This window comes from Onychostruthus taczanowskii, unplaced genomic scaffold (genome assembly GCF_017590055.1).
Source record: "Onychostruthus taczanowskii isolate IOZ18803 unplaced genomic scaffold, ASM1759005v1 scaffold1, whole genome shotgun sequence".
Taxonomy (NCBI): domain Eukaryota; kingdom Metazoa; phylum Chordata; class Aves; order Passeriformes; family Passeridae; genus Onychostruthus; species Onychostruthus taczanowskii.
Window position 1 is genome coordinate 25,458,220 of NW_024496525.1, and position 14,549 is coordinate 25,472,768.

Genomic DNA, 14,549 nt, shown 5'->3' on the forward strand with positions numbered 1-14,549 from the left:
TGGCAAACTCACAAAGAAGTTGCTTTAAATATTTAATAGGAATAAGACGGCCAGTTATTCTGTCCTGAAATCAGCAGATGTTAGTGAAAGGAAGCTGTATGTAACAGGCAGGCTCTGTCTGTGCCAGCCCTCTGCACACTGGGTGGAAACGCCCAGGTCAGTCAGAAGAAACAAGGAAATAGAAGGAAAGGAGGAAAAGAATTAGCTGTCTCAACTCATGGCTCGCAGGACACCTGGGAAAGCTGCAAACTGTGGGTATTGCCTCACTTGATTCACCTAGGGCTCCTGTAGGCTTCTCAAACTAGTCAGTTGTGGGACACCGCTGTGCTGCAATGGTAACAAAATCAAGAAGTGCAGATTGAATTACACCTTCAGAAACTACTGGCAGTGAATTTGGGATTCGTGTTACACAGGGAATCAGTGGGAGGATGTAACTTTTGCATGCCTAAAATATAACTTGCATGAATCGTGCTCCAGCAGGTGCTATCCTAGCACTGCCCACTTGAAACAATTTTGGAAATGCCGGTCTGCAAGATGCCTGAATTTTGCTATACTCAGAACAGTCTCCAGTGTCCTCTGGTTGAGCATGGATAGGAAAGATGTCCACCCAGCAATGCATGTGAAAACAAGTGCCCACCTCTGTGAGCTTTGGTGGAGGCAAGAAATGGCTACGACCATTTTGAAGCTAACATTACAGATGCTACCTGTGTGATTTTTCAGAGACTCTCCCTGATCTGGCACACTTGGCTTTTCTGCATGTTCTCTGGGTCAGAGAGAAATGAATAGCCCATATCCTGCATTTACAGCAATGTTTTTACACACACAAAATGCACATTCAGATTTGATGCTCCCAGCTAGCATGCAGATTCACCAGAGCCAGCAGTTTACCTGCATGGTGATAAGCCTGCATCTGGGACTAGGTGAGCTCAGCCACAATCACAGGACAGCAGGTTACATGGAACCTTTTCTCTCACTTATCTGAGGTCAGACAAACATAACTTCCACAGGCTACGTGACTGTGCCTACAGCTCAGTATCTCAGCTGGTAACCACTGCTAAATATAGTACCAGTAGTTTCCCACATAACAAAACACACAATAGGCCTTTCAGACATTTATCTTTAAAATCTTTTTAAAGAGTTGCTGGTGCTAATGGAGCAGATAACAGACAACATCCTCCCACCTGCTCTCAATTCTGTCATTAAACTCATCTCAGATGACATCCGTGGAGTGGCAGGTTCAAACAAGCTTTAAGCCCAGTAAACACTGAAGATAGCACACAAGAAAGTCAGCAAACCTCTGGGCAGCTGGATAAGGCTTTGGTCAGGCTTGGCCCCAAGCCATGGCTTGAGTTCCATGAAAGAGGCTGTGAATACCCTTTTAAGGGCACCTCTTCCCCTCCCCTTTTCAGAGCAGTGGTATAGAGATAATGCCCAGGAGGGTCAGCTCCAGTTTGGCTCTACTGCAGCTCTTGAGGGGTAAGGTGAATTGAGGAAGAAGAGCAAGGGAGGGCACTTCCTGGGACTGCACTGAGCCAGGGGAGGAACAGGGAGATCCCACTGCTGATGCAGCCCACTGGTGACTCTTTTGAGGTGGGCTGAGTTTGAACTTCTCACTAGCAAGGTGCTGGCTCAGTCAATGAAGTCAGTCATTGTAACTCTTCAGCCTGGGATCATACAGGCCCTTGGAGGGAAATGCAGTTACCTCTTTTGAGCAACAGAGAGGTTGTTGCATCTGTGCTGAGATGCAACAGAGATGTTGTTGCATCTGTGCTGAGATGCAACTTTGCTTCTGTTGCATTTTACCCCATTGCTTCTTCTCTGACCTCAGCAGACCTTGAGAACAGGGCTCATCTCTGTTCTGCTACCTTTTACAAATTTGAACCCAGTTTTTTCTCTCCCCTGCCTTCTCTTCTGTATGTCTGGGCCCTGCTGCTATCCTCTAGTTTTTCTCCAACTGGTCTTCAGCCAATCCCACAGTGATAAAGTCAGTAGTTACCATCACAATCCCCATGTTCACCATAAAAAAAAACCTGCTGAGTGAGACACAATGTAGATCAATGCATAAGAAACTTTCCTGTGTTCTCAAGTCTCCTGCAAGGACTAAAACACTGTTAATTCAAAGTCCCTTCAAAGACCAATTACTGTGCAGGCTGAAAGGCAGGACTTGGGCTCAATATTGAGACCTACTGCCTTAGGGTAGAAGTACAGCAGAGCAGTTCTGCAAACTTAAGTGACAAAAGTCATTGGTCCTGTTTAAATATATGTTTGCCACATTGCTGTTCCCCAATGTGGACTTTTCAATATTTCAAGAAAATGAGAATTTCAATCTGTGTAAAGTACTAATTAGAAAATAATCCTTGAAAAAAACCACCCAAAACCGAAAACATGAAGCACCAAACCAAAATGCGGGATACAGGATTGCAAAAGAATGTCCTCTATCACTGACTTCGAGACCCAATGGCTGAAATATAATCCCATTAATAAAACTGTTATGGTTCCCTCCAACATCCAGTTTAGGTTGTTTCACTGCCCTGGGCAGAAGAGTGTTTTCATAGGTCTGCAAATTGCATAACACCATGTGGTAGAACCATGCTGGGAAGTGACCTGAGAACAGCAGAGCTGAGTTTTAAGAGGAAGCCAGTCACTGTGGAGATAGACAGACAAAGCACTACAGGGCAGTAGGAATGAGGACCTGATCTGAAAAACAAGAGATTGGGAGCTCAGGACAAGACCTGTAGATGTAAAGACACCACAGCCACATTGAAAACACAGTCTTCAATGACAGGTTAAAGAAATTACATAACAGCCTGTGTAAGTCTCAAGAAACAAATACCCCCATTCAGGTAATGAGAGGAGATTCTCAGAGAGAAAAAACCCTGCAAAACAGCAGGGTTATTTTCCTGGGTTACACTGCTGAATTTAGCATGAGTGACAGACCATTACTGTCTCACCCTTATTCACGCTTACAGCTACTTTTAACAATTCTGATGATCAACGAGCTTGTTTAGTTGTTTCCAAGACATATGCTGCACTAAAAAAAGTGGAGGACAAATTTACCCATTTCTACATGCTCTAATCCATCCTTTTACTCCAGCACTTATGAGAACCTGCAAGGACACTAACTCTCTACAGCAACTTCTGTGCACCTACAATTTTATCATTTTCAGATTCCTGGTATTGCTTTTGTGCACAAATGTCTTTTTTTCGGGAATCAATTTTCACAGGAAGACATTTTCAAGGGAACAGATTGTTGCTTCCACCCCCTCTTTTTTTTTAACGGCTCAGAGTCTCAACAAAAAATAGTAGTCTTTAAAGGCTTTCCTAAAATAGAAGTTCGTATTCTTTTCATTTCAGAATGAGGACTAGGCCCAGAAAGTGTAAGTCCCAGCACACAGTTCCACACTGCAGTTCTTGAGTTTCCCTTTGCACAGAAGGGCACGACAGCTATGTTACAATTGGCCACTAAAATTTGACCATATCTTCTAAGAGCTGATACTTCAAATGCAAGTTCCATATCTAGATTAGGGTTCTTCCCTTCCCAGACTGACCTGTACTTGATCTTAGAACCATCTGGTGGCCGCCATCCCACCCCCAGCCTGGGAAGCAATGATATGAGACGACAGCAGTAAAACTTGCTCCACCAAGCAGGACTGGAAAGGCCTTTCTTACCTGGGAATGCATTTATATCAATTACTGCATGCTGCCCAGTCTGGTTGTTAATGATGATATCAATTCCAAAGAGGGAAACTCCCAGAGCTTGCCGCAGCGCTTTAGAGATTTCCCGGATGACGTCGTCATTTGGCCGCTCAAATACTCCTTCGATTTTATCCAGCTATAATGGAAAAAGACACATTACTAAGGGACTCAAACAGCCTTTTTAGTGGAAAGATTGATTTTCAGAAGTTTCCAGGTGCATATCCACCAAATCTAATTGCAGAGAACCAGTGGCATGAAACCGAGAAAGATGCCAAAGAGAAAGTACTTTCATAATTCAAAATCCTTTCTAAATTGGAAATTTGTCTGCTCTAAAGCACCTAGTTCTTCCTCTTCATACTGGTGCAGCTATAGAAGCAAAGCAGTGTAGGAATGAATGGAGAATCAAACTCATTATTTTAACTACTAGATTTACACCTTAAGAAACATACAGGTGGCATATTTAACCCTGTGCTGCAAAAGTTCTGGCTATCATTATTATTTCAGTAGATCAAGGTCTGTGTTAAAGGACTGACAGGACAGACTCCTGGTGTTAGTTTAATCTGAGTCATACAACTCAGCTGATATCTTAAGGGCAGAGAATACCCTTTATGTGGGTTTTCATGTACAAATTATTTTGTAAGTACTTATCAAAATGAGTGACTTGGGTTACTTATGACTCGAGGATGCACTCTTCTCTTTTTAAACAACATGTTACACAGCAGAAGTATGCTGTTATGCCAACAGAAGCATGACTGGCATACATATTTGTGTGAGTGAGATGGTAGGTAAACCACAGGAGCACACTCTCTTAAGTCTGAAAGTAAATTTTTAGTAATGCCTTCTCCCTCAACATAACCACAAAAGGATTTATGACTAGCACAACTACAGTTTTAATATTTAGCATGCCTACCAGTGTTGCACACAAAATTCAAAATCAAATACGAAACTAGCCCCCAGCAGAGCTTGTGAAACAGAAAAGAATCCCGAGACTCAAGAGATTGAAAGGACCCAGTGCTGTAAAGTGACTTTCTCAGTAGCCGAGTGCCCAAGAACTTGTTAAGATTCATATATACAAATCTTATTAAAAGGACTGGTAATGCTAGCATGGAATTGAGCAGTGTGCTGGCACTGCTGGTCTCAAAGGACATCCAGAAATGGTCCCATGGTCACAGCTCAGGCATGCTCACATGGCAGACAAGTACTGGCTCTCTGTGGCCTTGTGCCAACACAATTTCTATGCTTTAATTTTCACTGTTTGTCTTTCCTCACAGAACTGAGTCCTAGAAGAATGATTTATGCTTATTGATCTCTCTGGACAGTAAAAAGCCAGGTGTTTGCATTCAGAACTTCCTTCTTCCCTTTGCCTAGATTAGCCCTGGGTAGTTTGGGAAGCAGCACATCCCTGCTACAAGTTCTTCCTCACCGGAGCTCGGTAAGGAAAACCAGAGGGGGACACAGTCATGCTGGTTCGTGGTACCAAACAGACCTCAGCCTGCAACACAGAAGCAGACAGCTTGTGAAAGAGAGTCACTAGCTACTAACACTTCCATAAGAAAGGATTAGATAGGTTTCCAGCTGCATTAGAGGGAAAAAGACCAAGTGTACTTACCGCTGTTAAGACAGATGAGGACTCTGGTTTGGAAACATTGTGGCTGTTGAAAAATATTGATTCTCTGTCTGCAATTAAAAACAGGTTGTAAATAACTTTATACCAGATTTTAATTTCCAAAGGAATAGTGCAAAGAACAGTAGGTGGCAGTGCAGCCCCATGAATCTCTCCTGGTCTCAACCATCCACCCCATGCACAGGGCTCTCCTGCTGGCACTTGGCTGCCTGCACAGGCAGGGATAAGCCATGGTTCTCGGATACAGATAAATAGAACCACACACTGGGTAAACAGAAATCAGTTCTCCTTCCTTCACCAGAGCAAATTAACTAAGTTCATTCAGATAATGAAGTTAATTCTTACTAACGTGCTATATATTTAAAGTGACAGTTCCAAGGGGAAGGTGTGTGACAGAAGAGAGAAGTTGCAATCACTACAGGTGGTAGGCCAGTAGCACCCAGACTACACTGAGAGCCCTGTGAAGCTGGGCAGGGCACTGTGACCATGGCAGAAAGCAATAGATTTTGTGGCCAGAACCTGTACTTTTGGAGGCATCACTGGAATGCAGGAGACACTGAGGTGACAGAAGCCACTGTCCTAGTAGTTTATATGAACACAAATTCTGGCCTAATTAATTTGATCAGGACATAGACCAGACCTAAATGTAAATACAGGCAGACACAGCTACAGACAAGAACTTCTACCAGCATCCTAACGCCTATACTAACAAAATACATATTTGTGTGTGAAATGCAGTGGTGAGCATACATGGACATACTAGGATTAGCCAAAACCACTAAGAAAAGTGACAAAAAACTAGAGTTTGTTAATTTATCTCCTTTAGTTTGATCCCATCCTCAACTCCTGGATTTGTCCAGTTGCTATCGGATCATGCTTGCTCCCATCTATGTGCTGCTAATTTTTTGGTGGGCCACAGAATACAGTCCTCTGGAAAGGAACTTTTTTCCATAAAGGAAATCTAAGTAATCTTTAACCAAAACCCTTCAAGTATGGCTGTCTAATGACATACAGAAGAATCACTCTCCTCACTGACAAGTCCATTCCTCCTTCTCCCCAACACAGCTGATATCGACAAACCAAAGAACACTTCCCACCAAGATTTTCAACACTGGGCCTCACATGAAGAGGGAGGCTCATTTAGGGAGAGCACAAGTGATTAAAAACGCACACATATTTAAATTAAAATTAAATTAACACACACACATATTAATTTAAAACACACACATATTCAAGGTAAAAATAGGGAGAGGAAGTGCTGAAATGATGGAATTCAGGAAATTCTCTCCAAAGCACATTTATAAACAAGTTCCGGAACAAATGACACATGAACTTACTGTGAAAGGAGACAACTTCTCTCCCTCTCCCCCTTTCCACATGACATAAAACAGGGTCTAACAGGTAAGACTCAGGTTACTATTGCACAAATATTTGCTATATGAATGCCATTGGTACGTATTCCAGAGCAGGTGTTATCTCCCTTTCTACTGAAATAATACAGAAGAGGAAAGAGGCCATGTCCAAACCAGCTGCCTTCACTTCAGCAGTTTTTTCACAGATATTTTCTTCAGAGATGTTTCCTGCTGAGGCTGCAAGAACAGACATTTTCTTTTAAATCAGTACAACGTACCTGAGATGCCTGCAGAGAAGTTCTTTAAAGATGGTCTTTTCACCACGGTGTAAGACTCCCCAACCACGAAAACTTTATAGAGCACAGCATTGTGATTGATGAAGCTCTGAATGACGCAAGGGGGGCGAACAGCTTTGAGGCCTTCCTGGTTGAAGATGATCGCCATCTGGAAACACACACACATGGGTTGTGCAAAAGGCTGGCAATAATTTCAGGCTTACCCATACCTGACAAACAACAAGGGGAACATCTCCTTTTCTGCATCTTGTTCTATTTCAGTGTGTTTCATTTAACTGACACACAGCGCTGCAAACACCACTGGCAGTGAAGCTTTCATTTTCAATCAACATTTTCTTCACAGCACTTTGCAATTTCATTTGCTGCCTTTAGTTGGGAAACTACTGCAACTGCAGGTACAACAGAAGGATGAAACATCTGACCAACACAGATACAAAGTTTGTATTGAATACAAGCCTGTATCATGAGAACAACACAAGGAACAGCTCTGTGCACTAACTACAAGAATTCTTTCCCACAACTCTATTTCCCTGATTTGGTTCAGCCCAGTTGCAACAGACTAAGCACCAGGGCTTCACACACACCATCAGAGGACATTTCTCAGACTCTAGTAGTTCTTACTGGTGACAAATGCTGGCCTATCAATTTTCCTGCTTGGTTTCACCCTATTGCACTAAAAAGATAGTCCTCTTGGAGGCACTGGAATAAATATGCCGAAAAGGAAGGCATTTATTGGGCCTTATGAATGATCAAATAACTGCACACATGCACAGTAACTCAGTAGATTAACATTTTCTATGTTCAAGTCAATGCGTGCATTCAATACCTACCTGCAACTGATATTCTTGCTGTCTCTATTACATAGCACAGAGTGAATCTGAGAGTGGTAACAAGCTGTGCAAGAAATTTCTTCAACACACAGAATAATCCATCAAGATGATTCACAGCAACAACATCACACCTCATTTGTCTCTTACTGGTGGCAAGAAACATTGTTCTCTTTCTCCTCTTGTGTGGACTGTTGGCATTACAGTGTCTACAACATCACTGGCAAGAACTGTGCTGTTCCTATGGTGTTCTCTTCCACTATTAGTTAATTGATTCCCACAAATAAACATAAGATAAACAGGTTCAGCCTAGTTTAGAAGAGTGGAAAGCCAGAGTTTATCTTCTCAGCACAGCACTGACCTAGACTATTGGAAGCTATGTGAGGCCTGCGTTGTGCAAAGCTCTGTGCTGGCAGCCCCCTGGACTAGCACACAGCCCACATAACCCACATAAATCCTGTGGTGGTGCGTTATGCCGGTTCACTGCGATATCTCATCGTTTTTAACATGCATGAATAGAGCTCCAAGAATTTGCTTGCAGGGTGCACTTGCTTTCTGTCATCTAGCACAGACCTGCTGTGTCTGGCAGTAATGTGGGTACAATACTTGATGTCATAATTTCCAAATAGTATGTCTCATTATAAATGCAGAGCTCTTTTGAAGGCAAAACAAAACATTTGTACCAAGAATTTTTATTGACAATATCCACAAGGAATTCACTCTCACAAAACATAGTGATTCTTTGCCTTTTCCTTCTTGTCTGCTCAAATGCTCAGAAAAAATTCTGGATACATTTCTTCAGGCTATGGGTGTCTAATGGCAGCTTTACCAAAGGTTAGTTATGTTCTGACCTGCTGGCAGTCAGGAAGCACAACTTCCAGCCATCATCTCTGCTCGAGTTTAACAAATGGTGCTGGCAAACCGGGGGTCAAGTGCTGAGGACACTTCTAGTGCAGAGGCCATGTAGAACTAGAGACACCACAGAAAGGGTGACACCACCCCAGCTTAACAACAGCATGTACTCACATGAGAAAAGGGGAGTCTGCCAGCCTCATTTGGTGAACTCACACACCAAACCCAAACTCATGCATCAAAACTTAAACTCAAGCCTGAACTTTCAGCTGTCCCTGTTAGCCAGTACTTGAACTTTCTTAACAGCCATCTTATGAAGAAAAGCAGGTTTCTGGTGCTCTAATTTCAGTGTCAGCTCTGCATTGGAAATATATCCACAAAAAATGAAGTGATATACCAAAGCCAGACAAGGAGTCATTAATAAAACAGACAACCATTTCTTGCTTTTAGACCTATGCTCCATCTTTTAGACAGATTGTGCTGTAAGCAGGTATTTATCTTATGCTTCCTTTGTAATTATTGACCATAAGCAATTCCCAAACAGTTCCACTCTGATCATAAATACAGTTTTGGATCACTCCTGAGAACTCAGCAACTCCAAAAGTGACTACTGCTACTACTATGTAAAGTACTATGCAAGACTTCAGGCTTTTTTCCAGGGGTCCTCCTAAGCTCTTGTCATAATTTCCTGTGATAAAGTGCAGACTATGGCTGTATTTTAGTCTAATTTTTGCTCTGGCAGGAGGCTTAGATGTGTCTGCACTGTATGAAAGAAGATCAAAGAAAGATTCACCAAGGAAATAAAGTCCAAGCCTAAATGGACAAGTACTGAGAGGTTCATGTGTTTCAGTCTGCAGTCGCAGAGGAACTCTTGACAGAAAAATCAGCAGGAAAATTGGAGTCTTAAATTCATTAACAATCCAGTACCTGAGTGTTCTCAGGAATGACAGCAAAAATTTATAGCAGCTGCTCCAACAAACAAACAGGACTGTCTGTTGGCTTGTGAAATAAGCCAAGGTAAAGCCTATCTGAAAAATCTCACTGCATTTTTAAAAGGAAGTGCCGGTCAGTCAAAATTTCAGCCACAGCCATTCTGCACATCTAGATTTACAATTTACTTGAGGGTCTTCAGCTCTCAGAGACATTGCAGCAATGTCTCGTAGTGCACGTTTCAAGAGCAGCTGCGAAACCTGGACTGATGGCCACGTTGTTAACAAAGGAAGCCAGGCGTTAGGAGAGCCAGCAGCAAAGGCTGGATTCTCAAAACTGATCTGAAGTAAGCAGGAAGGCAGGAAGCACAAATGGAAAAGAATTAAAACAGTACTCAACACACTTAAATTTAGAGGAAGCTAATCTCATAGGTAATGCACTCATTCCAGGAATATACAACCATTTTAGCTGCAATTGCCTTACAGGAAGGCAGATAAGTTCTACCAGTCCTGTTATCCCCACAGATCCCACTGTGTTATTACAACTGAACATTGCCTGGAAACCATCTCTATTTGTTACTCCCTTCCCCTTGAGGGAAAGGAGCCAGCTGCTCCATCTGAAGCACAAACCCACATCTCATCTCTGCCACATACATATTGGAAAAGTAAATTTCTGGGACAGAAACTTTATTTAGTGACCTCTTACGGAGATTTCTTGGACAAAGCTGACTGGAGACTACAAACTGCTAGAAGCAACAATATGATAGAAGGTAGAAACTGCTAAAAATAGCTTGCGTGACAGGAGGTTCAAGTCATATTTAAATTCATTTAAAATTTTTAAAAAAATAATGCTTCAATTAAACATGAGGGAGAAGTGGGGAAGAAAAGTTATTTGAGCACAGCCCTCTTCCTACCCACTACAGGATTGGAAATCACCAGCCAAACCACCACAGGGGGAGTGGGGGACAGGACATGACTGGAAGCAGGTAAATAATACTGCAAAAATTTTTAACTCACCTCATGAGAGTTGGTTCCATGGGCCACTCTGGTTTTACAAACTGGTTAAATAAAAAAGAAAAGACAATTCACCACTGAAACAGAACACACAAACCCTTTATAATCCTCCCACCCCTCCACCCACACGTGCAAACACTGGAGTCCACCAGACCAAGGCATTGACTGTAACAGACACCAGTGACAGTCTTTGCTTGAACAGTGTTCTCAATCACTGCAAAATCTGGCTTGCTCTATGCTCTGCTCTCTCAATTCCTCCCTGTAACCAAGGTGCAAGCACAGATCTTTATTAGGACTGGACAGAGTTGCAAAGCGTCAGCTGAGAAGTTAGTACTGGTATTAGGATTACCATCCTGTCTACTCAGAGAGCATTTTTCAACTATGTAATTTTTTTTCTGAGGCTAGAGCTACTTTACAGGTACCACAAAACACCACTGTCCTTAAAACAAAGGAACTGGGACACAGTCAAAACCAACTTACTTTCTTACCTCCCTGTTTTCAGGGAAGAGAAGGCAATGTAACAGGCTGAACCAAACTAAGATATAACTTATTTTTCACAGGCAACCATAGAGGAGGACAGAAAAAGGTAGAAAGCCTGGCAGTTTTTCTTTCTCCTTCACATTTATCTGCTCTCTATATCCTGATTCTCACCTCCATCCTGATTAAGAGGAGGAGTAAAGCCAGTTAGAAGAAAGAAACAAAAGGCTCCTGGCCAGAGAAGAGCTGAAGACCCTAGGGCCCACAAAATGACTAGGGCTGATGTTACTTATGTATTAAGGAGAGAAGATGAAAACTTGCAAGTGGTGAGGGCGTGGACAGGACAAGACTTTTTTGCAGGTTGTTGGAAGAATCAAATTGCCAGGCAAGAGGACAGGGAGCTATGAAAGTGAGATAACCTGCAATAGAGTCCAAAATAGCTTGGTAACTTGTAATTCTACAAAATGGTTTATGATGTCTCACAGACATGTGCCCTGAAGAGCTGGACTACTTTTAAGAAAAAATAAAAATAGAGACAGGAAAATGAAAAAAACACTCCCAGAATGTCAAGGTATATTAATTTTCAGTGCTATTTTGTAATTCCATCATAATTTAGTGGATTTGATTAAGACCTCCTGAATATATGCTGCTGACTACTGAGGACTGGTCAGTCTGCACTGAGGGCACAATGTGAAGAGGAGGGCAAAGCAACTCAGTGGGATTTAAAGTACTGATTCACAGCCTATCTTCGGGAGACCTGCCTCATTTGGGAGAGCGATGCCAGGGAGGGCAAAACATGCTTTTTCCACACGACTTTACCTCTGAACCTTACAACTGAGGCAAGCAGCAAGGGAACAAACACCGACTAACGATCCTGCTCACTTTATACTGCAAGGAATCAAATAAAGGAACCAATTAAAGCACAAGCCCTGCAATGAAACTTGCTACAAAGCACAAACAGTTCATAGCAGCTGTTTGAGCTGTGGGACCCTGGAGTCTGTTGTCTGTGTTAACCCTCTTTCTTTTACCCTCTAATATTATACTTGTACCCTGGACCATGGAAAGGGAGAGGTGGGTGAAAAAAGAGGATAATCAGCAAGGCAGTGATTTTCTGAAGAAAAATAATGAAGGCAGCTGGCAGGAGAAACATCTTGCACAATTTCAGGGCAAGAGGCTAAATTTGTTAGAACTATTAGCATTTCCCAGGAATGCATGTTTACTGTAGCGAGGTTTTGAAAGTAAGGAACATCAACAAAAGGCAAAGTAAAAGCTGATAGGGAGGGGGTTTGTTCCACATTCCAAGCAGACTGCCTCACAGCATTTGTTTCAGGAAAGTTTTAATATCCTTGATGCTTTTGGCAATGAGACCCACACTCCTACAATGTTGGCTATGTTTTGGGGGGTGCATGTGCAGTATTTAGAACGTACTAGAAGCACCAAAGAAAAGCTCATGTACATACTGAATGGGAATGCCAGTCCATTCTTCTCTATAAGCTTCAAGGTATCTTCTCCACAGGCACTTGTCAGCTCCATAAAGGGTGGTGAACAGATCCTCTCATCTGCAAGGAAATAAAAAGACTCAAATGAAGATGAAGGGTTTAGCTTCTCATCTGCATCATTGCCAGTTCTCTCTATACTGACTGCTTCTTAATAGTCAGCTATTTATTATATTAAAGCACCCAAAAGGACTGTAAGCCAGGCCTGAATTTGGGTTTCTGGAAACATTTCAGAAGATGAAAGGCTCAATTTTCATGCAATCTAAATGGCAATATAAAGCCAGTATTTTCACAGGCAGCAAAAATGATCACCTGGTTAGGAACACACTGCACAAGACTTAGCCAGTGAGGTGAGAAGCAACTGGGTCCTTTTTATGCCTTCAAGCATAATTTTCTAAAACATTTTTCAAAAAACAGAATGGTGACTAGAATAGGCAGTCTCACAAAGCCATATCTCCTGTAGGGCTCCTCAGGTGGCAGATTCCAGTGTGTATTTACTTCAGACAAGGTGCCAGAACATTTTGCTGTTCTCTGGGACGGCTCTGCCCTGAAAGCAGCGTTCATTTGGTCTGGCAAAGCCAACCAGAGCACTGTTGAGACACCACCATGTCAAGAGTGCTCAGCAAGTTCTGGGTAAAGAGAGGAATCATGGGAACCAGGGAAAAATTTAATGGAGCAGGTCTGCTCCAGAGTGTTTCTGCCAATGTCGTGCTTGTTCACATGGGGTTGTGGGAAGGCTGGAGTCAAAAACCAGCCCTCTTAGTGACTCGGTAAGTTGACTTGCTCGAGGATGCACTTTCTCTTCAGTGTAGGAGAACTGAGATTCCCCTGGGAATGCAGCAAGAAAGGCAGAAACCACTGTAAGACTCATAGGACTTGCACATAAATGCTTAAGAGGGCTGGATTTAAGCTGAAGTGTACAGAGAACCCTGGCTTCAGCCATAGCTCTGAGGCAGGTCAGCAGAGTCCCAGCTTTTCAGACATGTTGACAACATTGACTAAGTCCAATCAAGGACATCACACAGGTATGACTGACTATTTAAATTACCTCCTCAGTGAGCACAGCCTTTAAAAAGTACTACTTTAATGGAGTTTGAGCTTTGGCCAGGTAAAATTTGGAGCCACAAATGAGTTATAACTTGAGTTAGCTGCACAGTACTGAACACAATTCAGAACAGGTCTGCTAAGACTCACTTTTCAGACTTATTTCAAGGGAAAAAGGGTAACACCTTCCTCCAAGAAGCAACAGGAGACAAGCACAAATCGTGGGAGCAACTGCATCTGGCAAACTCAAGTCACAGGTTTATATAAACCAGCAACTTGTCTTGAAAATAAGCAAAGCACGGCTGAATTGAAACAAGTGGAGGCCATGGTGTGCAGATGGTGAAGAAACTGAAAAATACATGTGAACTAAAACCCCAGCAAAGCTAAACATAAGAAACAGACATGCATTCAGAAATCACTTTATAAACATTGTTTAAATTAATACTTTTCACTTCATTGTAAATATGTATGTAAATAAAACTGAATCACTGAAAGTAACAGAGATGCAAAACTCTCTATATTTTGGCACACATATCTCAATACATCCCCAAACTTTTGGAGTATCTGAGAACTCTGTTCATTAGCAGTGTTGTCACTACAAGAAGTTTTCTGAGAAAAGGCTATTTTCATAGATTCTAAAAGGAGCAGAAAGATTGATGCTTTGAGGTCAACCTCTACAAAACTAAACAAAACATCCCAGATTTCAAAGCTTTCAATTTGCTGCTATGAAAACAGAAAGCAGCATCCAAAAGTGACAGGTACTGTAATATTTACAAGCCTTTGCCAGAGTGAAAGTTCCTTAGTTGGATGGAATTTAGGGAATAAGATTTAGTTTACAGATACTTGGGAACAACTTTGGCTTGGCAGCTCTCCCACCCACATGCTTAAGGCTCGCAGATAACTTTGCCTTCAGATTGCAGATGCAGAGGAACGTATGGTTCC

The 14,549-nt window shown here is 42.2% G+C and overlaps 1 protein-coding gene across 2 annotated transcripts in view; it reads right to left on the reverse strand.

The window, feature by feature from the left end:
* The window catches only part of ITPK1 (inositol-tetrakisphosphate 1-kinase), a 139,689-nt gene that overhangs the window by 8,386 nt on the left and 116,754 nt on the right, over window positions 1–14,549 (reverse strand). For both annotated transcript variants that reach the window (XM_041415396.1, XM_041415303.1), the window contains exons 6-10: window positions 12,528–12,626; window positions 10,594–10,634; window positions 6,951–7,116; window positions 5,306–5,373; window positions 3,670–3,832 (exon numbers count right to left, since the gene is read on the reverse strand). In XM_041415396.1, the coding sequence (XP_041271330.1) occupies window positions 3,670–3,832; window positions 5,306–5,373; window positions 6,951–7,116; window positions 10,594–10,634; window positions 12,528–12,626 (537 nt within the window). The remainder of the gene's footprint in view (window positions 1–3,669; window positions 3,833–5,305; window positions 5,374–6,950; window positions 7,117–10,593; window positions 10,635–12,527; window positions 12,627–14,549) is intronic.